Source organism: Lissotriton vulgaris, unplaced genomic scaffold (genome assembly GCF_964263255.1).
Source record: "Lissotriton vulgaris unplaced genomic scaffold, aLisVul1.2 SCAFFOLD_3117, whole genome shotgun sequence".
In the NCBI taxonomy this organism is placed as follows: Eukaryota; Metazoa; Chordata; class Amphibia; order Caudata; family Salamandridae; genus Lissotriton; species Lissotriton vulgaris.
The window spans coordinates 98,418-125,927 of NW_028247442.1; the positions used below are offsets into that span (position 1 = coordinate 98,418).

General features: G+C 50.2%; 1 protein-coding gene across 1 annotated transcript in view; it reads left to right on the forward strand.

Moving 5' to 3' along the window:
- LOC147665173 (coiled-coil domain-containing protein 60-like) overlaps positions 1 to 27,510 on the forward strand; it is a 199,563-nt gene that overhangs the window by 76,346 nt on the left and 95,707 nt on the right. Inside the window, exon 3 of the mRNA XM_086949701.1 lies at positions 4,866 to 5,099. Within this exon, the coding sequence (XP_086805827.1) occupies positions 4,866 to 5,099 (234 nt within the window). The remainder of the gene's footprint in view (positions 1 to 4,865; positions 5,100 to 27,510) is intronic.

A 27,510-nucleotide genomic window follows, 5' to 3' on the forward strand; every position in this document is an offset into this window, starting at 1 on the left:
AAAGAGGCTTAAATCTGGGGACGTCCAAATGCGTCTCCACAGAGCTACTAGCCGATATCGAACCATCTCGTTGATAGGTTTACAACCCAGGTCCAGACAGAGTGGTTTGGTCGGGGCGGATTGGGGAAGTTCTACCAGTTTACGCATAAATTTGTTTTGGACTTTTACCAGAGATGATAGGTCCATATACCCCCATAGATCAGCCCCGTATAAAATGGCAGAGCTGACCTTAGTATCATAGATCCTAAGAGCGGGTTTAACCCTTTTTGTTAGAGACCTTTTTTTGCTCCTGCAGGAGACAACCAGTGAGGCGTGCAAATCTTAGGTGAAGTGTGTCAACCTGTGGATTCCAGCTGAGGCGGTGATCCAGGGTTACTCCTAGATAGGTCATGACCTCTACTTGTTCAAGACTTTCGCCATTCATGCTCACTGAACTTTTAATGGGGCGGCTTTTAGTTAAGACCATAAATTTGGTTTTGCTCACATTTATTTTCATGTTGTTGACCTTGCAAAACTCGTTGAATCTGTTTAATGCAGTTTGCAGGCCACTACGGGTCTTTGAGAGGAGCAAGGTGTCATCAGCGGAGATGAGCATGGGGAACTTAGTCCCACCCAGTGAGGGAGCATCAGAGGGAGTGTCAGCAAAGAACTTCACCACCTGGTCAGTAAACAACAAAAAGAGCGTGGGTGCCAACACACAACTCTGACGGACGCCTCGAGTTACGGGGAAGCAATCCGTCACCTGCCCTTGGCCTCCCCACTTCACCCTGGCAAAGTTGCCCTCGTGTAGTCTTACTACCAGGTCGAGCAATTCCGGCGGCAGTCCCAGGTTTTTCAGGACAGCCCACAGTTTGGCCCTAGGCACAAGGTCGAAGGCCGACTTTAGATCTACAAAGGCGGCATAGATGGATCCGCCGCCCAACAGGACCACCTTCCAGTAATTCAGGGTAAATCTGAAGACCTGGTTGATGGTGCTGGTACCTGATCTAAAGCCGGCCTGTAGTGGGGAAAGTATACTTTCCATCTCCATCCAACCCTGGACTCTGGCAAGGACCATCCTGGCAGTGATTTTTTGTAGGGAATCGATTAGGCTTATGGGGCGATAATTGCCCGGGACCGAACGATCCCCTTTTTTAAAAATGGGGAGCATTTTCGCCCCCTTCCAGGACACTAGGATCCGTGCCCCCTTAGCAATGGCATTGGCTACCAAGGTTATGTAGGGAACCCAGAGTTGAAGGTTAGTTTTAAATAGGTCGGCCGGGATGGAATCCATCCCTGGCGCTTTCCCACACTGAACCAGGCGAAGTGCAGACTCGGTTTCTAAAGAGGTAAAAGTTAGCACTTTGTTATGAGTGGGGATGGAAGTTTCCCACTTGACTTGGCCATTGCAAGATTCCAAATCTGGATCCAAAAACTGGCTAGAATAGAATTCAACCCATGCTTCCACAGACACATGATTAACAGGAATTTGTGATTCGGGGTTCCTGCCCCACTTCACTATTTCCCAAAATGTAACTTGATTAGGGGAGCTACAGGCCTCTAAAAGGTCAGACCAATGGTGTTCATCCCACTCTTTTTTCGCCACCCACTGTACTTTTTTTGTACCTTAAGCGTGGCTCTTTTATATCGCTTGTGATCCTAGATTTAACTGCTTTAATTAATTCGCTATGTGCAACTCTGCAGGTTTTATTGTACCATTTTTCTTGACAACCCTGTGCCTTCGCCTTTCCTTGAGTTAATGGAAGGGTTAAAAGGGCCTTAAGTTTGTTAAAACACTGTTCGTGAAGGTCACAGATCTGGTCAATGGCAGCCGTGGTGGAGGATAATTTCAAGATGTCGCTCAGGGTCGACGAAACTACCTCGGTTATATCGTCTAGGATGGAGGGATCCTCCACAACCCTAGACCATTTGAGCCTTCTTCTGTCATTAGTCAAGATGGCATCACCCGTTAGATATGCAGTGGATTTAGACCCACCGGGGACATCTGAGAGTCTTAAACTACGGGACAACGGATTATGATCGCCTTCTGGGCAAACCATGACTTCCATGTCGACCAGAAGAGACCAATATTCCATTTTTAACAAAATATAATCTATTCTGCTTTTGCTAACCCCATCGTCAAAAGTGGGTTTGCCAGCCTTATCAGAGGCCTTACGCCCATTGGCTGCTCGCAGACCCCAATCCAAACACAACCCCGCCCAATGTATGGCCGCCTCTGTGCCCCTTTTGATATTATTCAGGGACAGCATCGGTATATTCCACACGATGTCATCCTCCAACCCCAGGTCCTCCCCCGCACTGAGCAAAGGTTCAAAAGTGCAGTTAAGATCCCCTGCTAAGAGGAGGAACTTATCTCTCCCAATCCCTTCAAGGTAAGAATCTAATACATTTAATATGGCTGGACAATGCCCTCTGGGGCGGCCTCGGGCATAGACGTTATTAACTACAACCTCTTGACAATTTTCCTTGCATAATTTAATTCCCAGGAGATCCGGGCTATCCACTACAATTACCACTGGTCTTTAGCCAATAGACTGTTTGACCCAGATAACTAAGCCCCCTGAGGCACCACGCAACTCTCTTTACTCCCGGCCGCAGCCGCCCCCACCTCAGCTCCCCCCGATGCCATCCCCCCGCCAGCGTACGACCCGACCGCGCTCGCCAGTGCCCCGCCATCCGTCCCCACCACCCGTGTCTTTTACATACCGGCCTTTCACCAGCCGTCCCCCATCATCCCCCCGAGTATCTGTCCCCATCGACACCTGCACACAGTGCCTTTTGCCCGCACCACTCCCCACTCCGTCTCTAACCTTACCTGGCGTCAAGGTCGGCGTCCGAGCCGGATCCCGCCGCCTAACTAGTGGAGCTGAGGGGGCCGTCACCCTGGGCGCGTCTTGCTGTGGCCGGACCTGTAACACACTGCCAACAAAATTACTAGATCCCCCCTCCCGTATCTCCCCCTCCTCCTCAGACTCCCCATCTCCAACATCCTGTAGCCCCCGGCCGTCCCCCATGGACTCCAGCCGGCTCAATCCCGTCTTCTCTCTGCACACCACATCAGATCCACCAAGTTCACGCACTCGCCGCCTCCGCACTCGCACCAACAGTCAAAGGAACAGAAGCTGCATGACCCCCCCTACCCCCGGCGGCCGATGTGACCCTTCGGGGGGGGGGGCTAGCGGTGACTCGTCCAGTCGCCGCCCAACGCCGTTCCACGCCATGTTCCACATTGGAGCGCAACCGCCCGTACCAGGCAGAGCCAGCCCATCCCCTCGGTGGAACGGAGCCGCATGCTGTTCACCCAAGCCCCACGCCAACATATTCTGCCAATGAAAAAATGTGAAGTCCAGCATACTGGGGAAAAAAGGCCCTCCCTGCCCCCCCCCCACGCGCTGCTCCCGCCCCAGCCCCGTTGTGTCCCTCAACCCCATCGCGCAGAATGTCCCCCGCGCCGGGAGCCCCCAGCTCCCACCCCCGCCCCCCTGCCCCCATCCCCACCCCCCCTCACATTGCGGCCCCCGTACCCCCCACCCCCGGGCCCCCAGCCCGGCCCCACCCCCCATCTGTCCCCCCCACTCCCCACTGCCTCCACCCTGTCTCCGCCTTCCAACCGAATACCCCCGCCTCCACCGTGCCCCCACGCCCCTCCCCTCGGCGCCCCACCCCCCGCCTTCTCGACGGCGGAGACCTGCTCGGGCCCACCACGCTCGACCCCTCCCCGGAGGAAGAGCCCCAGTCCAGTTCACTCTCTGCGCCCCCCTCCTCTCCCCTCCCCGACCCCCTCCACCTCCATATCCGACTCCTCTATGAGTAACTGGGACCCCGCCCACCCTGCGTCCTGTCCGGCCCCACCCCTCCCCCCCACCCTCCAGCTCTTGTAGTCCCCTCGCCCCCTCCCTGCCCTCCCTGCACCCTCCCCGTCTCCTGCTGCCTTGCCATCACCCACCCCTCCTGGCGCCCCTCCCCTGACAACCCCCGTAGTCCCCGCCCCCCTGCCAGGTACCTCACTGCTGTCACCCCCAGCCCCCTCCCGCCCCACGCCCAGCCCACAAACTGCAGCTCAGGGCGTCCCTGCAGGCCCCCAGACCCTCTTACACCCTTCTGCGCCTTGCCGCGCCTCGTGGCCTTCCCCCGCCGGCCCCTTCCTCCCGCTTCGCCCCCCACCCCTCCCGCCTCCCGGAGCCTTCCTCAACCGGAACCGCGGCAGACCACACGCTATCACCGTTGCCGCAGTGCCATTGGCAGCGCGCCGCGGCGGCCTTACCTTGAGGTCGGGCCGCACAAGGTCCATGCGGCCCGCCTCCCCCAGCAACCTCAGAGCCTCCTGGACACGGGGGTCACCAAGCGCCGCCATTCCGCTCCGCAACCAACCACCGGCACGCAAAGCTGCCAGCTCGCCGTCACCACACCGCTTCTTGCCGCGACTCCACATAGGACCCCTACCACAGCGCTCACTACCTAAACGCACAAAAACACGTGCCCCAACTGCCTACTACCGGCTGCTGTGTCACTGTACCACAAAATAGTGGACAGTGACACACGATGTCCGGCTATAACCACCCCCAGCCCAAAAGCAGCCCAAGGGTAGCCTAAATGCCCTCCCCCAGCCCAAACAGCCCAAGGAGCCCTTCCTGTCCGCCCCGTGTCCCCTTCCCCTCCTACCAGCCCCAAAACTTCCCGTGGGGGCAAGCCTCCCGATGGTCGGCTGCCCCCCCAAATCCCCATTCTCTATTTTGCACCCTCACTCTTTACAAATTATTACACTTCTTCCAGCACGTCGACAATCCGACCTCACTCCCAAGGTGTAAAGCCAGTAACCTTTCTCGACCGAAGTTGACATTGGATTTCATCTTGTGTTCTTGCAGGCAGTTGGTCAGCGCATCACGCCATGGCCGAGGGTATTTCTGTCAGTTGAAGAAGGAGAAAGAAGAGAAGGTGGACGCTAACAAAGCCGACCTAAAGCGACCTATGGGAGCATGCAGCATAGGGAGTCAGTCCTCCAGGCATTCCTCGTCTGCTGAGGATGATGATACTGATAATGATGAGGAGGAGGAGGAGATGGAAGAGCAGCAATGGGCTGCACAACTGCAACCAAACAAGTAATGTTATGTTATGTTATGTTATGTTAAATGGGACTTTTATAGCGCAACGGCTACTCCAAAGGAGTGTCCCGGCGCTTTTGTGCTCCAGACCAAAGAAAGAGCTGGAAAACATAACAGTAAAAAGAGCAGGGGCCTAAAGAGGGGGCAGATTATCCAGTAAGAGTTTTCTCCATTACTTTATTGATCCTCCAGTGTTGACAGAAGCATACAAAGATGTATTAATTGAACCGTGATTATGCCATGTTGTCAGAAACTGAAGAAGTGCGCTTTTTAGGTAGAAGCCTGCCGGCAGCACAGCTGTCTGGTTGTGAAAGGCAAATTTGGGACGTGTCAACAGCTGGCCTAGAATGTAATTCCAACCACTGCTTTACATTAGCTTTTTATTTTGTCACTCTTATTTTCTTGCTTTCCATTTGAAAAGCCTTTAAATGATACCCACCCCATGGGATAATGCGCTCATGGCGAGAGGTTAATTGTTTTTTTTTCTTGTTTTTTTTTTCATTTAATAAAAAAATCCCGCTTGGGGATTTTATTTAAAGAAAATATGTTCTAAGTTTGACTTACGTTTCCGTCATGTTGACAGAGGCGTCCATCAAACTTTTTATGTAGCTCCAGGAACCGACATGATAATCCAATGCAAGAGATGTCCACAGGGCAGCTGGCATCTTTAAATACGGCGTGTGGAATTCCCTTGACATGGCGGGAGTAAAGTACTCTGTCATGGCAACAGTAATTATTTAGTCCGCCAAGATATAAATCTGCCCTGCTACACCATGCGCACGATTGAAACTCAGGCCCTATTCACAAATCTGGAGTTGTATAACTCAGTTAGGGCAGCGGGAAAGGGACGTTATAAAGGCCAAGCTCCTTGAATGTTTGCTAACTCCCAAAAAATGTATATATGCGAACGTTCCAAAACTCTGCTCCGATTCCTTACCCTCTTCTGCTACCTTGAAAATGGTCAGCATTTTACTCCAAATCGTGGCTGGAGCAGCTTCTCTTCTGCAAATGTAGGGGAGCGATATTTACTCACATTTGGTGGTTGCAGGGGTTTAAGTGAAAAAGGTGTATTTTCAAAGGAAGATTCATTCCCCTTTGTGTAGTTCTACCCTATGTAGAAATGCACACAAGGGGAATAGGACCCGTGACGTTCACAGTAGTATACCTGCATCTGGCACAGCTTTCCTGGCACCCTACTGGAAATGCTGGTGAATAGCAAAGGATGGTAAGTCTGTAGCCATATGCAGGTGTGCTTCTATGGATGTAGATTTAGTACTTTTTTCATGAACAGGGCCCTTAGTTGCTATGAAAATCCATGACCATCGTGGGCGACATGTTGCTTGCATAGAAAACAAGGGAAACAGAAGTGAGTGGGCAGAACAAAGCCATGCATGGAGATTAACATCGTGCAAGTCCTTTTGGGACATAGCCACAAGGTGTACAGAGGAAGTAAAATCATCTTTTATCATTGCAGACATCTATTACAGACCATCCTATTAAAAAGTCCTCCAACGACATACAGTGACCCAGGAAACATTTGATGACGGATTTCAACTAATTGGTAGACTTTGCCAGATACAAACAGTAATTCAGCTCAATGTTATTGTGTTGTGCTTCACAATGTCACACCTAAATAAAGTGAAATCAAATCCAGGCCCAATCCATCAAGCAATGACAAAGGCACTTCTGCTCTGTTCATGGACCTCACCAACGCATCTAAAGGGGTACTTTTTGAAGACTTGAAGTTAGAGATGTTTATTTTCTTTATTCAGCAGTTTTGTACAGTGCACACTATACCCAGCGGAGGACATGCTTCACGACAGCCCATCTTACAAATGACAGGGTATGTTATGTTATATGTGATTTATAGAGCACACAGCTACTCAAGAGTGTTCCGGCGCTAACAGAACAGTAAGGGCTCAAGAGAGTTATCTACTGGACAAAGAGCCAGTTTTTTAAATTTTTTTAAGTTTGATTTTATTGAAGATATGAAAGGGGGGAAAATGGGGTACAGATGAAGAAACAGAAAAGTGTATATGGCAATAAGATACAACTTAAGGATAAATACATGAGTAAATGTAGTACATGAAAGAAAATAAACAAATTCTCAAAATTCCATAAAAAGAGCAAATATAACGAGCATGAAAATAGCATGAACAAAGTAAATGAGCATAAGGTAAATGTACTATAAGATAACATTGTAAAATAAAACATCGGAAGGAAAGGGCATTAGAACATTCATGGGGGTTTGCGAACTTCAGCTGAAACATGGATTAAAGGGGGATGTACTGGAGCGAAGGAGGAGAGATAGGTTACCAAAGGTATCCAGACAAATCCCGCTTAATTGCTAGGGAGACAGGGGTAACATAATTAGTGTCAAGTCGATGATGAAAACAGACTGCATTCCACTATGAGCAAAAGGAAATATCCGTAGCGTGTTTCCAATTAGAAGTGATAATGTGGAAAGCGACAGCTATCAAAAGGTGAAGGAGCTGATAATGGCGTGGGGATTGTGGGAGGTCAGGAAAGAGAGAACCTAGAAAAATAAGTGCGGACGAAAAGGGGATTTGAAATTGGAAAATCTTTTGTATTTGGGCCCAAACTGAGTTCTTAAACCTTGATACGGGGGCAATCAAACAACATATGTTTGAGGTCAGCAGAAGGACAAGGGCAAGACCAACTTGAAGAAGTGGCCTCTGATGAAAAGCGTGACAGGACAAGTGGGGTAATCAGAATTCTATTATAAACAAAATATAAAGTTTGGGTGTTATTAACAGCTCTAGAGGTTTTATGAAGTTTGGACCAGACTCTATCCCAAAGATGAACTGGCCAGTCTTGAGAGAGATCCAATTCCCATGCGATCTCGATCTTGGACTTCGCTCTGTCAACCGTGTAGCGGAAAGAGTTGTAAAGGGATGAAGCCAAGAGAGTAGATTCCAATAACGAAGCTGTGGATCTACAAACTAAAGGAATATTAGTGGAGGGTGGCAGAGATTGAAGAAAGAGTGTAAGAGCTGGATAGAGCAGATCATATTGAAAACGGGCCCTAGAAGGTAAGGAGAAAGAGGACTGGGGAGTAGAGAACGAGAGAGGGACACCGTGTGAGAGCAATTGAGAGATCCAACATAGACCTTGAGAGTGCCAAACCTTCCAGTAAATAGTGCGGTTGGGAATTTTAAGAAGTGAATTATGCCATTTTTTTTTTTTTAAATATATTTTTATTGCAGAATTATAAACCACAGGATACAATTAATCAGCCAGTTCACTCGTGATATCCCCCCGTCCAATAAGAAATCCCAGTCGTACACAGCCATTCAGCCCGCATCCCGGAGGCCGGGCGGCATATTACTTCGTTCAATAGGAAAACATCACGGTGCACGTCCCATAGGGACCATGGTTGAAATATCGTTTTGCGTATCTGCTTTTACCCCCCCACCCACAACATCACTCCCGTCAGCCATCCCAGTGATAATCAGTGGTACCGCCCTTGTCGGGACCTGCCCTAGGCGCTATGGGTTATCACACCTGGCCGCTCTCCCCAGCCATTCCACACTCCACACAGTACCCACCGTCCTAGTAGATCCAAGGTGCCCTAACGAGCAACCATCTAATGGCTTCCGGCCCACCCCAAACTCCCGTTAACCAGCCCCCCCAAAGCCCCCCCTCCCCTGGCAACTGCTAAGGTGTGTGCCTCGTCCTGTCGAATTGGATGGATCCCCTACAGTGCGTGGTATAATACTTCTGTGTTCGCCCCGCGGTGTCCATCGGCTTAGTTCTCACCATCCTCATCCTCTACCAAAGAATTACGCAAAGCCTGTACCACTAACTCCCATGCACATGCCGCATCCAATGCCTTCTCATTCCCCATCTTGACAGCCTGCTTCATCCGGAGCACACTCTCGCAGTCAGACTAATGCAGCAGTTCATTCTTCCATCTACGCAGTGAGGGTCCCCCCCTGGACTTCCAATGCCACGATATTTCCCTCTGCGCCAATATCAGACCCAAGTCTATGAATTTGCTTGTCACCTTGGTGTGTTTAGTATGCGGGAACCAGAGCAGCAGGCACGCCGCCATATCGAATTCCACCTCCCTGTCAGTCACTTCATTCAGGAGTTCCCCTACCTCCGCCCAATAGGTCCCCAGGTGTGAGCACCCCCAAAACAAATGGTCCATGTCCGCTCCCAGAGACGAACACCGTGGGCATCGGGCATCCGGCACCTGAAAGTACCGCTGTAATTTCTCAGGAGTTAAGTAAGCCCTATGAAGCACATAGAAATGTACCTGCTGAAAGCGCGCATTTCTCGTGCCCTTCCACGTGCGCCGCAGGATGTGGCCCCATGCCGTATCCGGTATGGGTCGGCCTACGCTCACCTCCCATTTAGCCTTGAGCCCTTGGAGTGGTTCCAGTCCCTCATTCAGCATCCTATTATGGAGGCACGTCACAGCTTTGAACGTACCAGCCGCCATCACCACATATTGGCACGCCATAGTCGTTGTGGGTTCCATGAGCCCCCCTTTCCAGTGCTTCTGTATGGCAGCCACCACTGCCGCGTGTAGTAGGAAACCCCCATCAGGCAGCCCGAACTGGTCCCGGAGCACTTCGAACGGCGCCAAAGCCCCGTCTATGTACAAGTCGCCCACTACCTGCAGTCCCGCCTCTTCCCAATCCAGCAACGGGGACCAATCTCCCCCGTGCGGAAAAGCCGTCAGCATTCCGATCGGGATCTCCGGTGCATAAGGCCGCGATGCCCTCGCTCTCCGAAGGCTCCTCTGCCAGCACAGCCGGAGCGTCCGCTCTTCCATGGTGAGGGCCCGTAACTCGAGCCTCTGTTGCATGATGATGTAGGACAGCACGTGGCGTTGTATCCCCCGATCCCGGTCCTCCTCTGGACCCCGAAACACCCTAGCTACGTTCTGTGTAAGGACCTGCAACTGCGCCGCAAGATAATACAGCTCGAGGTCGGGCACAGCCATGCCCCCTTCTAGCTTGGGGCGAAGTAGCGTGCTCAGGGCCACTCTACGGCGGCCATGCCCCCATAGGAAGCCAATTATCATTGACCGCAGGTCTCTAAATACCCCCTGGGGAATCCAGACAGGCAGCGTTCGGAAATAATAGAGGAAGCGGGGGAGCGCCACCATTTTCAACAGTGCAATCCTACCCAGAACCGTCAGCGGGAGGGTCGACCAGAAAGACAAGCTGCCCCGCAGTGCCCGGACACAGCGACCAATGTTGCCCTCCAATAGGTCCGCAGGCGCGTGGTAGATGCGAACACCCAAATAGGTGATGCAAGAGGGCTCCCATACCACACCCAAATCGCTGCCAGGGACTGGCGAGCCCGCTCGCAGCGGGAACACACAAGTCTTCGCCCAATTGACCTTAAGGCCCGACAGCCGGCCGAACTCAGACAACAGATCCATCGCTCCGACCAACGCCCCCGAGGTGTCAGCCAGGTACAGGAGCAAGTCATCTGCATATAGCGATATATAATGCCACTGCCCGCCGCTGACTATCCCCTCGTACCTGTCACCTGACCTCGCATGGACCGCCAAGGGTTCCATCGCCAGAGCAAACAATAGGGGGGAGAGAGAACATCCCTGTCGTGTGCCCCTGCCCACCGGGTATGCCGCAGACACCAGGCCGCCCAAACGCACTCTCGCCGTTGCCGAGGTATATAAGACCCTCGTCCACCTTCGGAACCCCTCGCCCATGCCAAACCTCTCTAACACTCCATCCAGGAAAGACCATTCCAAACTATCAAAGGCCTTCTCGATGTCCACAGACAGGACCGCCGGAGCTCCCTCCCCGTCCAAGATGGCGTCCATTATTCCCACCAGGCGGCGGATGTTCAGCGCCGTGCTCCTCGTGGGTATAAACCCGGCCTGGTCTTTGTGTACCAGGCCCGTCATATGTGGGGCCAGCCTGGTGGCTAGGATTCGGCTCAAGATCTTATAATCTACCGTCAGCATGGACAGCGGGCGATAAGACCTCACATCCGCGGCATCCCGGCCAGGCTTTAGGAGCGGTACAATCAAGGCCTCCCGCATGGACCCAGGCAATGCCCCCGCCTCAAAAGCTTCCGTATATACCACCAGCAGCCTGGGAGCCAAGCTGTCCACATACTGTTGATAAAATTCAATCGGCAGTCCGTCCACCCCGGGCGTCTTGTTGCGGGCCATGTGTTTGATGGCCACCCGTATTTCCGTGAGCGTGATCGGGCTACCCAGCTCCTTCGCGTCCTCCTCGTCCAGGACCGGAAGCTGCCTCTCCCCCAGGTATTCCGCGATGTCCTGAACCCCCACTCCCAGCTGACTCTGGTATAACTCCTCATAATACCCCCTAAAGCGTTCCAATACCGCAGCCTGGGAGTACACCATTTCTCCCTGCGCATTATTAATGCTGAGGATCGGTCAGCCCCTAAGTTCCGGGTTAGCTAGTCTGGCCAAGAGGGTACCCACCTTGTCCCGTTCTGCATGTGCCCTGAGGATATACTGCCTGTAGTCATAACACCTTAAACGTTCCGTCTCGGTGGCAACCACTTCCTTCGCTTCCAATAACTGGGCCTGTAAATCTGGCCTAGCCGGCCTGCGGCGCTCCAAGTCCCTCAAAGTTTCTTCCGCTTTCATTAGGTCGTTCAACACAGTCGTGCGAGCATTCGAGAACCTACCCAAGCACACCCCTCTCACCACCACTTTCATTGCATCCCATTCAGTGGACCTACTCGTAGCCGTGCCCTCATTCACTCCGAAATAGCTATCAATGCCCTGCCGAACCGCGTCGCTGAACACAGAATCCTCAAGCGTCTCCGGCCGAAGCCGCCATGTTGGTATCACTGAGCGCTCTCTCTGCCACTGAATGTGTACTAATAGGGGGTTATGATCGGAGATAGTCCTAGCCAGGTACTCCGCATGGGAAATCAATGGGGCTAGGGATCCACCGCAGAGCACCGAATCAATCCTGACATGCAGATCATGGAGAGCAGAATAAAAGGAATAATCCCTGGCTCCCCTGTGCCGCTCCCTCCAGACATCCAGCAACCCCCATCGTTCCTGCCAGTCCTTCCTGTGCGCGGCCAGCCTGCGCACCGGGGAGTCCACCAGGGGGGGGATGGGACCTATCCAGAGCTACATCCGTGATCGAGTTGAAGTCCCCCCCCCAACACTATCGGACCCGCCAGGAAAGAGGCCAAGGACCCCGAGAGGCTATCAAAGTATTGAGCTTGGTCAGTGTTCGGTGCATAGACACAGCAGAAAACCACATCCCGTCCATATAACCTCCCCTCCACCGCCACAAACCGGCCATCCGGATCCACTACTTGATTCAGCACTTGAAAGGGTATCCCCGCCCTCACCCAGATCAACACCCCCCTGGCATACGCTGAGTAAGTGGTGCCAAACACCTGGCCCCGCCATCTTTTCTGCAAGGCAGCGCACTCTTTTTTGGTGAGATGAGTCTCTTGGAGCATAGCAATCTGAACCCCCCTGCGTACTAGATATGCATGTACTTTGTGCCGTTTCACCATAGTCCGCAGCACCCGGACATTCCACGTCAGGCATTTCAAATTAGGTAATGTCCCCATTCCAACTTCGTACAGTCCGATTCAAATAACGAAGGTTCATAGCCCCCCCAATGCAGTTGCCCCCCCCCCGAACATTCCCAAAACTGAAAAACTTCCCAAACCCCACTCCCCAGGACAGAGCACACGAACCCAATGGCCGCCCCCATCCAAACCTTGAACCAACTTCTCGCACTCTTACCCTGTGGTCTCCACCACAGTCGGCCTTAAGGGCCCAAGGGGGGTGAGTCACCGCCGACCCCAGCAAGCGGAGCCCGCGCCCCGCGTCTTCATCCCCTCCGAAGCACACAGCTCCCCCTCCCGGCAACCCGCCCTCCATCAACAGGATACCACCCTACCATGAAGTCTCGATCTAGTCCCAATTCTATCTCAGCCGCAGAAGATACCATCCGATGTCTGTGGGGTCACTATCGGCCCCTTCAAGCTTTCCGCCTCTGAAAGTTCCTCTCCCGTCCTGCTGCCTTCACCTCCCGAGTCCGTTTCTGCCCGTTCACTGTTCTGTTGCGACCCTGTAATGGCCGCCGTCGCTGCGAGCGCATCCCTCTTCGCCGCCGCCATTTGAGCCTCCCGTTTCTCCCGCTGGCGCCTGTTGCGGGATCTGATGCGTTGTGACTGCCTCACCCGGGGCTGCTTGGGTTGGTCTCGCCTACTTTTATGCGATCTGTCCGTCCCCGCTCTATATGACTCCAGCCATTGCCAAACTTCATCCGGAGTCTGAAAAAAGTGCGTAGAGCCATCCATTATGATCCGCAGCTTAGCCGGGTAGAGCAAGGAGTACTGGATGCCTTCTTCCCTGAGCTCCTTCTTCACCGCGAGGAACGATGCTCTGTTCTTCTGGACCGCTTGAGTGTAGTCCGGGAAGATCGTAACCTTACTGTTCTCCACCTCATACGGGCCCGACATCCTGGCCCGCTGGATGAGGAGATCCCGGTCCTTGTAGTGGAGGAGCCGCACCACCATCGGTCGGGGGGGGCGGCCAAGCCCCGGCGGGCGAGCAGGCACCCGGTGAGCTCGCTCCAGGGTGAAAAAAGGAGTAAGCCCCTCCGGCGCTACCACAGTGCGGAACCAGTTCTCCATATAGGCCACCGCATCCTCCCCCTCAATTCGTTCCGGCAGGCCTACGACCCGCACGTTGTTCCGTCTATTGCGGCCTTCGGCATCCTCTGCCCTCCGCTCCAGTGAGTCCAGTCGGGCCAAAATGTCCGTGATCCTGTGCTCCGCGGTCACCACCGATGGCTTCAGGTCCAGCAACAGTTGGTCATGGTCCTTGACCCTGTCCGCCAGCTTCGCGTGATCCGCGCGTAGCAGCCCCAGGCCCGTGGCCACTTGGGCAATGTCATGGTGCAATGCTTCCTTAGTGGAGGGGATCGCATCAAGTATGGCATCCAAACGCCGGTTCAGCCGCTGTTCTTGGTCAAGCTCCGGGGAGGGACTCTCGCTCAGCCGAGTAGATGTCGCCGAGTCCCCCTCGCGACTCCCGGGCATCGGCCCTCCGATCGCCGCCATGCCAAGGTGCTGCATCACAGGCCCAGTCGCCCGTTTTGCGTTGACGCCCGTGGTTCCGTGCCAGTCTCCGGGCACCGGGCAGTGCAATGTCCCCACTGACGCTCTCAGGAGCAATGGCCAGGTAGACGAGCTCCGTTCCGTCACCCCCCTCCGAAGCCTGAGGGGGGAAGGATGAGTCTTAGGGCGGCGGCCAACGAAGGTCCCCAAGCTCCTGGGCGAATCAGGTCAGCGTCCCCTGGTCTCAGGACACAGCACCGCCGATCCTAGTGCCTCGGGCAGCCGAGTGCAGGATCTCTTGCCACTCGGCGACAACTTGGCTCAGGGCTGAAGTTCGGGGCCGTCCGACCTCCTCGCCGCCATTTTCTTCGCACCCTCGACAACACCTCGGCCGCCTCTTCTCTCGATCTCCTCGGGGCCAGCAGTCCCCCAGCGACCCTCCGATTGTGCCCAGCTGTCCCCTCACACTTCAGAGGGCAGGAACGTCGTCTTCGGGTCGCCTAGGGTCCCGAAAACAGGAGAATTAACGGGATTCCGCGCGGAGCTGCGAGCTCACGCCGCCATCCCGATCGGCGTCCAAGCCACGCCGAAGTGAATTATGCCATATAGGTTGTTCGTGGAGGGAGAGAAGGGAGGGATAAGACCAGGTTAAGAAAGGATGAAGAAGATTGCGGCAATGGGAAATGATAGGAGTATGATGGCGTGCCGGATAAGATGTGAGGACAAAAGCTCACGGAAGTTAAAGGGAGAGATAAAGGAGGATTCCATAAGTAACCAGATGGGGGGGGATAGAAAGGGAGATCAGAGGAAAGCCACTGAGTTGATTGTTTTAGAGAGAAAGCTCGATGATATTCTCGAAAGTCAGGGAAACGGACACTGGCCTGAGCCTTGTCCTTTCGCAAGGAGGCTAGAGCAATCCGCGAACGTTTACCATGCCATAGGAATTTTAGTAGTAAAGAGTCGATCCTTTTGAAAAGAGAAACCGGGATACGTATAGGGAGCATAGAAATAGTATATAGAAGGAGGGGAGAATCTTTATAGAGTTAAGTCGCCCCCACCAGGACAGAAAGAGTGGGTGCCAACGTGTGATAGCTGTCTCCATTTTCTTGGAAATATAGTCAAAATTCAACTTGAGGGTATCCGATAGGAGCGGGGCAAACCAAACACCTAAATATTTGATTTTAGAGGGTTGCCAAGAGAATCCAGATTGTGCAAAACAAAATTTCTGGCATAGAGAGTTCAAAGGAAGAATTTCACACTTGTCAACATTGAGGCGGTAACCGGAAACCGTGGAGAAAGAAGAGACTTGCTGCAGAAAAGGAGGCAGAGAAGAGGAAGGATCGGAGCAATAAAAAATAATTTCATCAGCATAAACTGAAAGCTTAACCTGATGAGAATCAAATTGAAAACCAGAAATTTTGTCATCCTGAAGAATCTTAGTAAGAAAGGGTTCTAAGCTAAAACAAATAATAGAGGGGATAGGGGGCAACCCCGTCGAACACCTCTGTGTAAAGGGAAATAATCTGAAGTCGTACCATTAACAAAGATGGAGGCTTGGGGGTTAGAGTAAAGTAAGGAAACAATAGAAATAAAATTGGAGGGAACGCCAAACCAACGAAGAGCCTAGAACATGAAATCCCATCCAATCCTATCAAAATCTTTTTCCGCATCTAAGGAGAAAGCTGCCAAAGGAAGGTCCAACGAGGAAGCCCTGCTGAGAATATTAAGGAAGACTCGTGAATTTTCGAAAGAAAGACTTCCTTTAACAAAACCGGACTGTTCGGGGCCGATTAAATCCGGCAAAAGGGGGTCCAAGCGCAAAGCTAGGATCTTAGCTAATATCTTGTAATCCGTGTTAACCAGGGAGATTAGGCGGTAATTCTTGCACAGGGTGTGGTCTTTGTCTTTCTTGGGAATCAAGCAAATTAAGGCCTGCTGGAAGGAACCACTTGAAGATCCTGCTGCAACAAAAGATTGAAATAAAAGAAGAAGTTTAGGAAGGAGGAGAGAGGCAAAATGACAATAGAATTCAATGGTGAAGCCATCAGGGCCTTCCCATGTCTGAGCTTAGAAACAGCATGGGATATTTCGGAAAGTGATACGTCTACATCCAAAGATTTCAGATTAACATGGGACGTCGGAGGAGAAGGAAGAGACTGAAAGTAGGAGAGAAGATCCGCGGGGTCGGAATTTGTTCAGGGGTATAGAGAGTGTCATAGAATTTGACAAATTCTGTAAGAATTTCTTTATGCTTAAATCGGGATTCGCCAGAGGAAGTTCGAATGGATTCAATCTTCGTGCGTTCTTTCCTAATTTTCAAATAGTTAGCAAGGAGCTTCCCCATCTTATTCTTACCACCATAATATCGGGAGTTGTATTTTAATAAAAGATTAGAAGCGGCTTCAGTTGTGAATTTATTGAAAGAAATTTTCGCCTCACTAAGTTTTTTAAGGGAGAAATCAGAGTTAGAAGAATGATTAAAGAGCCAGGTTTTAAGCATTTTCCTGAACAGTCTTTCATCCTCCATAAGCCTGAGTTCAAAAGGAAGGTTGCAGCAACAACACCACTGAATGTATCGGACAATAAAATACAAAATAGGCAGAGTATAATAGCATCCATTGTATGCAATTCACAGAATATCCAGGTGGATACTCCCTCATAATCTACGTATAAAAGCTAGCTATAGTAGGCAGGCGATGTGGCGCAACTACCAGAGGCAAATTTAGAGCTGGGGAACTAGGTTGAAGTCTTGGCATTGGCTAGACATCCTATGATTATGGGCAAATCTCAAAATCTCCCTGTGCCTAAAAAAAAAGCGAGATATAGTATAATATACAGCGTCCTGTGGGTATATGGCAGACTGCATCACCACGTTCAGTCCCAAGGTTGGAGTTAGTTGCCCTTCATACATGTCTCTTGTCCTTGAAATGTATCTTTTAGGCTGTCAGGTCACTATTGAACTGCTAACATGCAGGTTTTTTCTTTTTTTTTATGTAGAATATCATAAGACGATAATTTTGTGATCTTTGAAGGGATGGAGTTCCAGGGGAGTGGAAACACTTCCTGAGCAATATCATTTTATTATCTGTTCACAGTTGAAGTATGGGATTTCAAGAATGGGTGAGCCTGCATGCCTTTGAGCATGAACAAGACTCAAATATTCCTTGACAAAAGTCCTGTTAAGTTCTACCTCGTGTTTAAGCCAGTTAATCAACTATAGAGTGAGGGTCCTCAGCCTCTAACAGTGTTCAAGGGGAAGCCCTGATCTTTATTAATATTAAACATAGTCGAACTATTGGGGAGGGCCAATAGCCTTCTCAAAAACATGTTCTCAGTATTTTGTAAAACAGTACAATTTGCATACCCCTAAAGATCCAATCCATAAGTCGTTATGGGCACATATTGGGCTTTACAAATCTCTAGCATAGCTGCCGTACACTTATGTCCTAACATAACAGCAGTCTCAAAACTGGAAGCGATACTTCTTGCAAAAAGTTGTCTCCTTGCCCTTATTAACACTGTCCAGTTGATGGATGAATCAAACAAAATTCCAAGGTAGGAGAAGGTGCTTACTTTACTAAGTACTCAGCCATCACAGAAAAAAGATCTACTCTTGATATTTTTAGGGCCGATATTCCCGTGAAATTTAGAGGATTTAACACTGCAATCCAGGTAATCCATGAAGCTGATTAAGATATCTAATAACAACTGTCAGCTTAAGGCTGTTCTTGTACCAAGAACTATATCATCAGCATAAAGAAGTGCTGGTACAGGCTACCCACCTAACATAGGCAAATCACAACACTCTGTGGCTGAGACCTGCTACATTTTATTAACATATAACGTAAATAAGAGGAGCGGCATGATGCAGCCCTGTCTTATACTCCCTTTGAGCAACACATGCTCAGTGCATTCACCCTTCTGGCCACATCTTACAGATGAATTCAGATTTAGGTGCACATTGTACAAAAAAAAGAACCAGGTTTTATGAGCCACAGTTTCTCTTTATTTACTCGAAAGCTGTGCTGAGATCCATCCAAGCCAGGCAAGGCACTCCTGAACTTCTCAGAGGGTACTCATTTATGAGCAAATATAGCTTCATGGTTTGATCCACTGTCCTGTTCCTGGTTTAAAATCATACTGAACTTCGGAAAGCACACAACTGTCTTTCTCCCAGATTGTCAACTTGGAGGGTATCATTCTTCCTATTCCCTTGACCAGTGAATCTGTCAAAGCATCGAGATGTATTGCATTGGGTCAGTACTTCTGGAGCATCTGTTCAGGAGCTGTGATGCGTGGTCCGGCATTGAGATGCGTTGAACTGGGCCAGTTGTCGGCGGTGAGATGCGTCATGTTGGGTCAGTGTTTGTGATGCAGTCAAAATGGGTTGCGATGCATTGAGTTGCATTGCCACAGAGGAGCCTCTTATGTCCCTGTAACTCAGAACAGTAGGTCAGCTAACTAACCCTTGGAGAAACTCTGCTGGTCCTGCAGACATTTTGTAGATTCTGTACTTTCAAGAACCCAACAAGATCACTGGAGTGTAAATTTCAACTGAGAGTGAGTACTTTTCAAGAAAACATCTGAGAGACCTATCATGATCTGCAGTGAGATGAGAACTATTGGCATTATAAAAAATGATAACAAGCAATCTGCAATTGCTAGAGAAAGGAAAATCGAATCATGAGAACATTAGGTGAGTAAGTATCTATTTGGTGTAATTTGCAGTTCAAACAAAGAGAAACCAAAAGCAGAAGTCCGCCCTTGGCCTTCCTCAACTGTGTACTGTGAGCTGGGACAGAAAAACAATAATAGCCCTCTAAAAAAACTGTTGTTTACTTCCCAGGTTTAGAATGAAAGACTGTTTTTTTTAAGGACAACCGAGTGAGATCATCCTTTTTGTCTCTAAAGCCTGCTATGTTCCAGCTCAGAATATCAAGGCTAAATGAATAATTAAGCATTACAGTTGAATCACTCTGAGCCCTGATCATCTGAGAGGGAGAAGAATACCGTTATTCGTTTACTTCCAGATTGCTCAGAGGATCAAAAGGGTTCCTAGTGGGAATTGTGAAGAAATCCTTAATCTGCTGAAAAAAGGTATGTTGGAGCAGTGCAGCAGGGCTGGTATTAACCCCTTCCATGCTCATGACGAGCTGACCTCGTCATGAGGCACAGTTGAGCTGTGCTGATGACGAGCTGAGCTCGTCATGACACCAGCAAAATGGCAATTTCCAGCACAGGGGAAAAATAACCACAGCAGCGATGTGGTTAAAGGTACACAATTGTAAATGCTTATATGAGTAACCCAGTGGCCAGGGCTTTGATGGAATAAGAGGTCTCTTAGAAGTTTAGTAACAAGATGGGTATTGTTGAAATTGACTACTATACAGTCCCCAGGCAGAGATTTGGGACCCCAACAAGGAGACTCGTCTGATCATGGTATAATGCTTTTATAGCAGTGACGATAAGCCCAACAGTCCTTTAAACCAATTGACAGCCTAGTTTCTTAATTGGAAAAAGTCCTTGTTAGCCCTGGCATCTTTTGGCATGTTTCTCCTGTTTGTTTACTTTCTGATCTCCCGGTTTTGTTTTTGCTGATTTAGTGTCTCTATGCACTTTTTCACTGCTGTTCAGTGTTAAAGTGCAAGTTGTAAATTGGATTATGGATGGTGTTTCAATGATTGGCATATTTGATTTACTAGTAAGTCCCTAGTAGAGTACACTGAGTGCCAGGTTCTGTAAATCAAATGCTACTAGTGTAACTGCAGCACAGATTGTGCCACCCACACAAGCAGCCCTGTAAAAGGTTCTCAGACCTGCCACTGCAGTGTCTGTGCACAGTTTGTAAATGCCATGTCGACCTGGCAAAGGCACCTACTTGCCAGGCCCTAATCTTCCATTTCCTTACATGTACGTCACCCCTAAGGAAGGCCCAAAGTACCCCAGTGGGCAGGGTGCTGTGTATGTTAAAGGTAGGACATGTACTGGTGTGTGTGACATGTCTTGGTAGTGAATTACAGTGTATTTCGTTTTTCACTATGGAAAGGCTATCTGACCCATAGGATAAAATGGGAGTTTACTTATAACATCCTATAAGCATAACTTTGCATCAGGACAAGATTGGGAAATTGAGTTTTGTATGCCTGGACTCAGAATGTAAAAACACATATTTTAGTAAAGATGATTTTTATGTTCTAGGTTTAAAAAGACCACTTTTTGAAAGTAGGTCTTTTCTTGCTTAGCCATCCTGTGTTGCCTCTGCTGGGTTTATGAATTGACTATCTGATTTTGGAGTGACAGAGGCAGGAGATATGCATTCTCCTTGGACAGCCACTTGGGAGGGTCAAGGTGTGTCCTGCCTTTCCTGGATGAGTCAGGGCTGGTCTGAATAAACCCGAGCTGCATTTACAGTAGGGGGAGGAGATTTCCTTGCACCTGAATGGGCCTGGTCTGCAATAGACAATGCTGTCTCCACCTCCTGCCGGGAAGCTGGGCCAGAGAGGACCAAACTGGTTTGGACTGGGTACAGACACTCTCGGCCCAGGGGAACAAAGAGAAACTGAGAATAAATATTGGGGCCAAACCCCAGAACTTTAGAACTCACTGGAATCAAGGAACCTGCTATGAAGAAGAGCTGGAGGAACTACCAGGAGGAGTACTGCCCCTTTGCTGTGTTGTTGCTTTATTGGGTTGGCCTGCAGTTGCTGCTTCTACCTTGGGCAGTGAAAGAACTGAACTGAACTTTCTTTACCTGTGCTGAGCATCTCCAAAGTCATGAAGTAGAGCTTGCCCCCTGTTCTGAAGTCTCAGGGACCGCAAAGACTTCACTGAGCTCTGGGAACCGCTTCTTGAACCGTGATTTCAGTTGCCATAGAGGGGGAAAAGCAACCGACTCTGTCACTGACTCCGTCGCTCGCTCCGTGTCCTGAAAGCACCGCAGAGGCAACCGCCACATCTCGCACTGCATTCCTGGTTTCACCGACAATGCCGCTGCCACAGAAGCTCTGCTGCTTGCACCATGACCTGTGGACACGGCACTCCCCGCCGCCTCGCTTCATTAGTCCTGGTCTCACTGACGCTGTCTGCTGACTTTAACACCTGTGACCGCATTGTGGCTGGGGGCACCACTTGTAAGTCTCATGATGCACCACCTAATCCCACACCACAGTCTGGGGCAATCGACGCCAGCTCCCGCTAACCGGCTCTGCCGCTTGCACCGTGACCTGTCAGCACCGCAATGGGCACCGCCTCACTCCACATTGAAGCCCTGGTCTCACCAATGCCGCTGGACGACATTAACTTAGCCGCTTTCTGCAACGCGCTTTGAGGGCACTGCACTCCTCACCACTACACTTCACATCGCAAAAATGCCGGTTGCCATGACCGACTCGCACCAACGTGATCGGCCGCAAAAAAAGATACCGTTTACGAGTCTAACGACACCTCGACGGACATGGTCAGATGGAACTGTAGGATTCTGTTGTTTTCAGTATCACAGCAGCACCGGATGGAGCTACAGATTCCACGGAACTGCATTTTTAAGGGTATTCTTGCAAAGTATATATTTTTAAGTATTGTATGTTGGTTTCTTATCGTTTTGGTCTTGTTTTTAATATATAAAGTATTGGATGTTTTTCTAAACTGTTGTGGTGTCCTTTTGTAGTTTTTTCACTGTATTAGTGTTGGTTATGTGCAAATGCTTTGCACACTGCCTTTGAGATAAGCCTGACTGCTTGTGCCAAGCTACCGAGGGAATGAGCAGGGGTTATTTTAGGAGTGTTACTCCATTACCCTGACTAAGAAGAAGGGTCCCTATTTGCACAAAGGTGCAAACCATTGCCAACTAGAGACCCCCATTTCTATCAGGCCTTTTTTGCGCTAACCTTCAGAGTTGGAACATTGACCAAAACAATAACAAGTGTGGAAGCACCGGGAGGGAGATCTAGAGAATCATCAACCACCCCTGTGTTTATATTAGTCACCCGGATTCGGTATTGTGGCTTCTTTGCCACCAAAAATAGTTATAGAGTCTACTCTCCCATTCTTGGAGACATGATCCACCCCCATACGATGAATGACATTCCTTATTGCTCCGGTCGAGTCACTGGAATCCACCTTATCAGAAATTAAGGTGACTTCAAGGATTCCAAGGGAAAAAGCTTAGGCACATCTGGTGAACGTATGTCAGATGTGGATATTAGTACAGAAATCCTTGTTTCAGTATGGACCACATTACAAACAAGAGAAGAGGGAGAAACTACACTTAAATTGTGAAAAGGCCTTTTCCATTTTAGTGAGCCTTTGTATAACATGTAGTAAAAGATTTGACAATATAACTTTCAAGGTCCTTGACAAAATTAAACAGTTGAGTATTACTCTGGACGGAGGTGAAACCGCCTTCAGTAAGACTCAAAGATAGAGCTTGGACAGCCACTGCGCCCTTTGTTTTTCTCTTTTCCTTGATCAGAGCAACTGAGCAAGATGGCAAGGCTCACAAAACTAATGAACAAGGGCTTCAGCTACACAAATATTATGAGGCTCCAGAGGGTCAGTGTTTGAAGTGACACTCGGATAGGCCATAGGTGAAACTGAGGGTTTTTTAAGAGGACTGATTTTAGTAAGATTGGTTGCATTAGCTGCCACCCCCAGTTCCTCTTCAAAAGAGGTAATCTCCTCAGAAATGGCTTCAGTGGCATAAGTTAGAACGGTCAAAATGGAGCCTTGGGAGGCCCGCTTCTGTTGCGGATAAAACAGGTGAACATTTTTGCTTACCCATCTCATACAATCAGTGGCGGCTCCTCCGCCAAAGCGGAGAAGCTTCGCCCCACTGAAGGAAAAATAAAATGATAACTATTGTTTTAGTTTTCCTACTGCAGTCAGTAGCTCTCAGGTGGGGCTGGCTAGAGCTGGGGGAGGAGTGGTTTACACTCTAAGTGCACAGGATTGCTTGGCCAGCCCTCTTGGGCCAGCCAAACAGTCCTGCGTACTTTGCATCTTCCCCACCAGGCTGCATTACAGAGCTTGGTGAGGAAAATGCCCAGCCTCCTATTTCCTCTCTGAGCGCCGAACCACAGTGCTCAGACCAATCACAACACTTCATTGCAGCGTTGTGATTGGCTCAGGATAGCTTCGGAGCCCGGTTGCTTCCTGCTGCCGGCCTGGACTGCAGGAAGAAGGAAGATGACAGAGAGGTGGCGGCCAGCTGCTACATGTAAGTGTTTTTTTTTTGTTTTGTTTCGTACTTCCCTCTCTCCCTCCTCCCTTGCCCCACCACCCAGGTCCGGTAGCAGCTGCTACTGCATACAATCTTCCCTGAGGTGGTGCCAAGAGGAGTGGCCAGGTCCGGTCACAGTACGGCACAGACATCCCGCTCTTGGCCTGGTCTTCGCCTTGGCACATCCTGCGCGCCTCACTTGATGCGGGCCTTGAGTGTGGCTTTAAGGGCTCCTTTCCTAAGGCTCCGAGGGATTGTAGTAATTGCAGTCTGGACCCCCATACAGCAGGGCTGAAGATAGCATATCCCTTGCTATTGACCTTTTCCTCTGCCTCCAGACCTTAGGGGACTGTGGTAATTGCAGCCCGCTCCCCATCAAAGCAGGGCTGAAGATATGGCATTATAAATGCTACCAAACTAGCAACAAAGAGAGCTGCGTACCAGAAGAGACTCCATGATGCACGTAACAAAGCGTCAGGGGTTATATTCCTATCTGGCCTCTACGCTGCCTGGGTTGGGCGGGCCCTGCCGGGCATCGGGCGTTTCCCCTGGAGGCTGGGGGGCGGGTGCCGGTTTTGTTACTGGGGGCGATTTTGCAGTGGCACTGCAATATCAGCCCATAGTAACAAAAGCAGCAAGCAAGGATAATCCACTCACTTTCGTTTCCAGCCTCAGGGGACCACCCAGTGCTTCACACTTGCACCCCTCCCCCATATTCGCATCTTAGTGGTCAGACTCACTCACTACACACCGTGCGGGGACTGGTCCGACAAAATTGCCAGGGCTGCTTTGGGTTCCCAGTCCGGTCCTGTTCATCTGCTTGACTCAAATGTCAAAAACACAGAAACCTGATAGTCAACCTGTAAACTTTAATTAGTGAAGAACACCATAGTCTCGTTCGGTTATCCATTTAACCTGATCTATTGTGTTTTTTTTGTTGAATAGGGACGTACTCTCCTGGACCGATACAAAATTGTTCACACTTATGCAAAGATTGAACTATTTCAGTTTATCATTATTAGAAATGCAAACTACACACCCCCTATGTGAAAAGATGCAGGTGAAGGTCCCGTTGTCAGATATCAACCTTCATATTTTCGGAATATTGTTTGTTATTGTTTGCTCGAAGGCCATAAAAACGTCTTCATGTATAGAAAAACAACACTGATACAATGGGTAATATTTCAGTTGCCTACAACACAACTAGCTGAAGTGCCTGTGTCCTGTATTTTATTCCACATGTTGACGGTGCTGCTGTTTTTTTAATTTTTTATTTCCAAAGCTTGAAACAGCATACATTTCTGCATGCTTCTTTATTCATGCGTTAGCACAATAAACTCAGACCTATTAGCTTTGCCAATGCCTGTATGATAGAAGTGAGGAAGACATAGCTAATCGAAATGTTTTGCATTCGCGCTTAAACTTGGCCTGCATCACCCTCTGCTGCCGTAGTGGGGAAATACTACTTTGAAAAAAGTGAAAACGTGTTCTTTACGAGTGCATTCTGCCATGGTGAACACATTTTACATTACAGTCCTTGAGTAGATGCATTCCTTTACTTGTCTGACAAGAGACTCTGCTTGCCCCAGAAGCCATATTAAGCCTCCGTGACACGACGATCTGTATTGTTCATAGGTTGTTTCTTTTTCTTTTGATTTGAGGAATAATGAGGCTCTCCTGTCAAAATCCTTGGGCCTGTTTGGTAATGCTGCGATTTCAGTAGTAGTCTTATGCGAATTGATAACTGTGCGATTATAGCAAATTTAGAAATAAACTTGGGACAGGAGACCCATTTAGGGCCAGTCATAAGAATATCCTGTCGCAAATTAGTTCAAGGTAAAGATTTTTAAGACCCAACCTCTGTATTAATAGGTCGGTTCTTGAATATCTAAATCATAGTGCGTTGCAATCCAACCTACTTCAGGAATATTAATGCGGTAGGCCACAAATTACTACTCACTACGATTGAAGGCCATCATAAGGATCAACAGACCACCATGTTTGTGATTACGTTTCAATAAAGTAAGCAGCCTTTATTTCTTAAAAGGAATGCGAGTTTGTTTAAAAAGAAAAGTAAAAAAAAAAAATTAACGGCCAGATTCATGAAAGACCCGTTTTGCGAGTCTGAAATAGCGATTCATAAGGAATCGCTATTAAAGACTCGCAAAACGGGATTCATGTAGGTATCGCAAAATTAAATGCGATTCCTACAGATTCCTTATTTGCGATTAGCAAATTGCTAATCGCAAATAAGGAATAACTCCCCATTCATTCTATGGGCCAATCAATTAATCACCCGGAGGGTCTCAAGGCGCTAGGGGAGGGGAGGTCCGCTACTGTTCGAACAGCCAGGTCTTGAGCTGCTTCCTGAAGGCGAGGTGGTCCTGGGTCAGGCGGAGGTGGGTCGGGAGGGAGTTCCAAGTCTTGGCGGCCAGGTAGGAGAAGGACCTTCCTCCTGTGGTGGCTCTTCGGATGCGGGGGACGGCGGCGAGGGCGTGGCTGGTCGATCGAACCTGGCGTGTGGGAGCGTAGAAGTTGAGGCGGCTGTTGAGGTATCCTGGGCCTTGGTTGTGTAGGGCTTTGTGTGCGTGGGTGAGGAGACGGAAGGTGATTCTCTTGTTGACCGGGAGCCAGTGCAGATCTCTCAGGTGTCCGGAGATGTGACTGCGATGGGGGATGTCTAGGATGAGTCGTGCTGAGGCGTTCTGAACCCACTGGAGTCTCTTCTGGAGTTTGGCGGTGGTTCCGGCGTAGAGGGAGTTGCCGTAGTCCAGACGGCTGGTGACGGGGGCCTGGGTGACCGTCTTCCTGGTCTCGGCGGGGATCCATCGGAAGATCTTACATAGCATGCGCAGGATGTTGAAGCATGACGAGGAGACGGCGTTGACTTGTCTGGTCATGGAGAGGGAGGAGTCCAGGATGAAGCCCAGGTTGCGTGTGTGGTCCATTGGTTTGGGTGCGCTGCCCAGGGCGGGGGGGCCACCAGAAGTCGTCCCAGGCGGAGGGTGAAGATCCCAGGATGAGGACTTCAGTCTTGTCCGAGTTCAGTTTCAGGCGGCTGTTCATCATCCATTTAGCTACGTCTGTCATTCCTTCGTGTAGGTTGGCTCTGGCGGTGGCGGGGTCGTTGGTGAGGGAGAGGATCAGCTGGGTGTCGTCGGCGTAGGAGATGATGTTGAGGTTGTGTTGGCGTGCGATGGCTGCGAGGGGGCTCATGTAGACGTTGAAGAGGGTTGGGTTGAGCGAGGAGCCTTGAGGAATGCCGCAGATGACTTCAGTGGCTTCTGATCTGAACGGGGGAGGCGGACTCTCGGTGTCCTTCCGGCGAGGAAGGAGATGATCCATTCCAGTGCCTTCTCCTGGATTCCGACGTTGCTGAGGCGCTGCACTAGGGTACGGTGGCAGACAGTGTCGAAGGCCGCGGAGAGGTCTAGGAGGATGAGGGCCGCTGTTTCTCCGTTGTCGAGCAGGGCTCGGATGTCATCGGTGGCTGCGATCAGGGCGGTCTCGGTGCTGTGGTTGGCCCGGAAGCCAGACTGCGAGAGGTCGAGGGATCCGTTCGTCTCGAGGAAGGCGGCCAGCTGCTTGTTGACGGTCTTCTCGATGACTTTTGCAGGAAACGGGAGCAGCGAGATGGGGCAGTAGTTCTTGAGGTCGGTGGGGTCGGCTGATGGCTTCTTTAGTAGAGCACTGAGTTCGGCGTGCTTCCAGCTCTCCGGGAAGGTAGCGGTGTCGAAGGAGGTGTTGATGATGTCCCGCAGGTGGGGTGCGATGACAGCGTCGGCCTTGTTGAAGACGTGGTGAGGGCAGGGGTCGGTCGGAGATCCGGAGTGGATGGAGTTCATCGTGTAGACAGTGTCTTCGGTGCTGATCGGTGTCCAGGCGCGGAGGGTGGTGGTGGGGGGCGGCGTCGATTGGGTGCTGAAGCTGTTGTGTATGTCCGCGATCTTGTTGTGGAAGTAGGAGGCGAGGGAGTTGCAGAGGTCTTGTGAAGGGGTGATATCGTTGTTTCCGGCGTTGGGGTTGGAGAGCTCTTTAACGATGTTCAAGAGTTCCTTGCTGTTGTGTGCGTTGTTGTCCAGTCGTTCCTTGAATGCAGTTTTCTTGGTGGCGTGG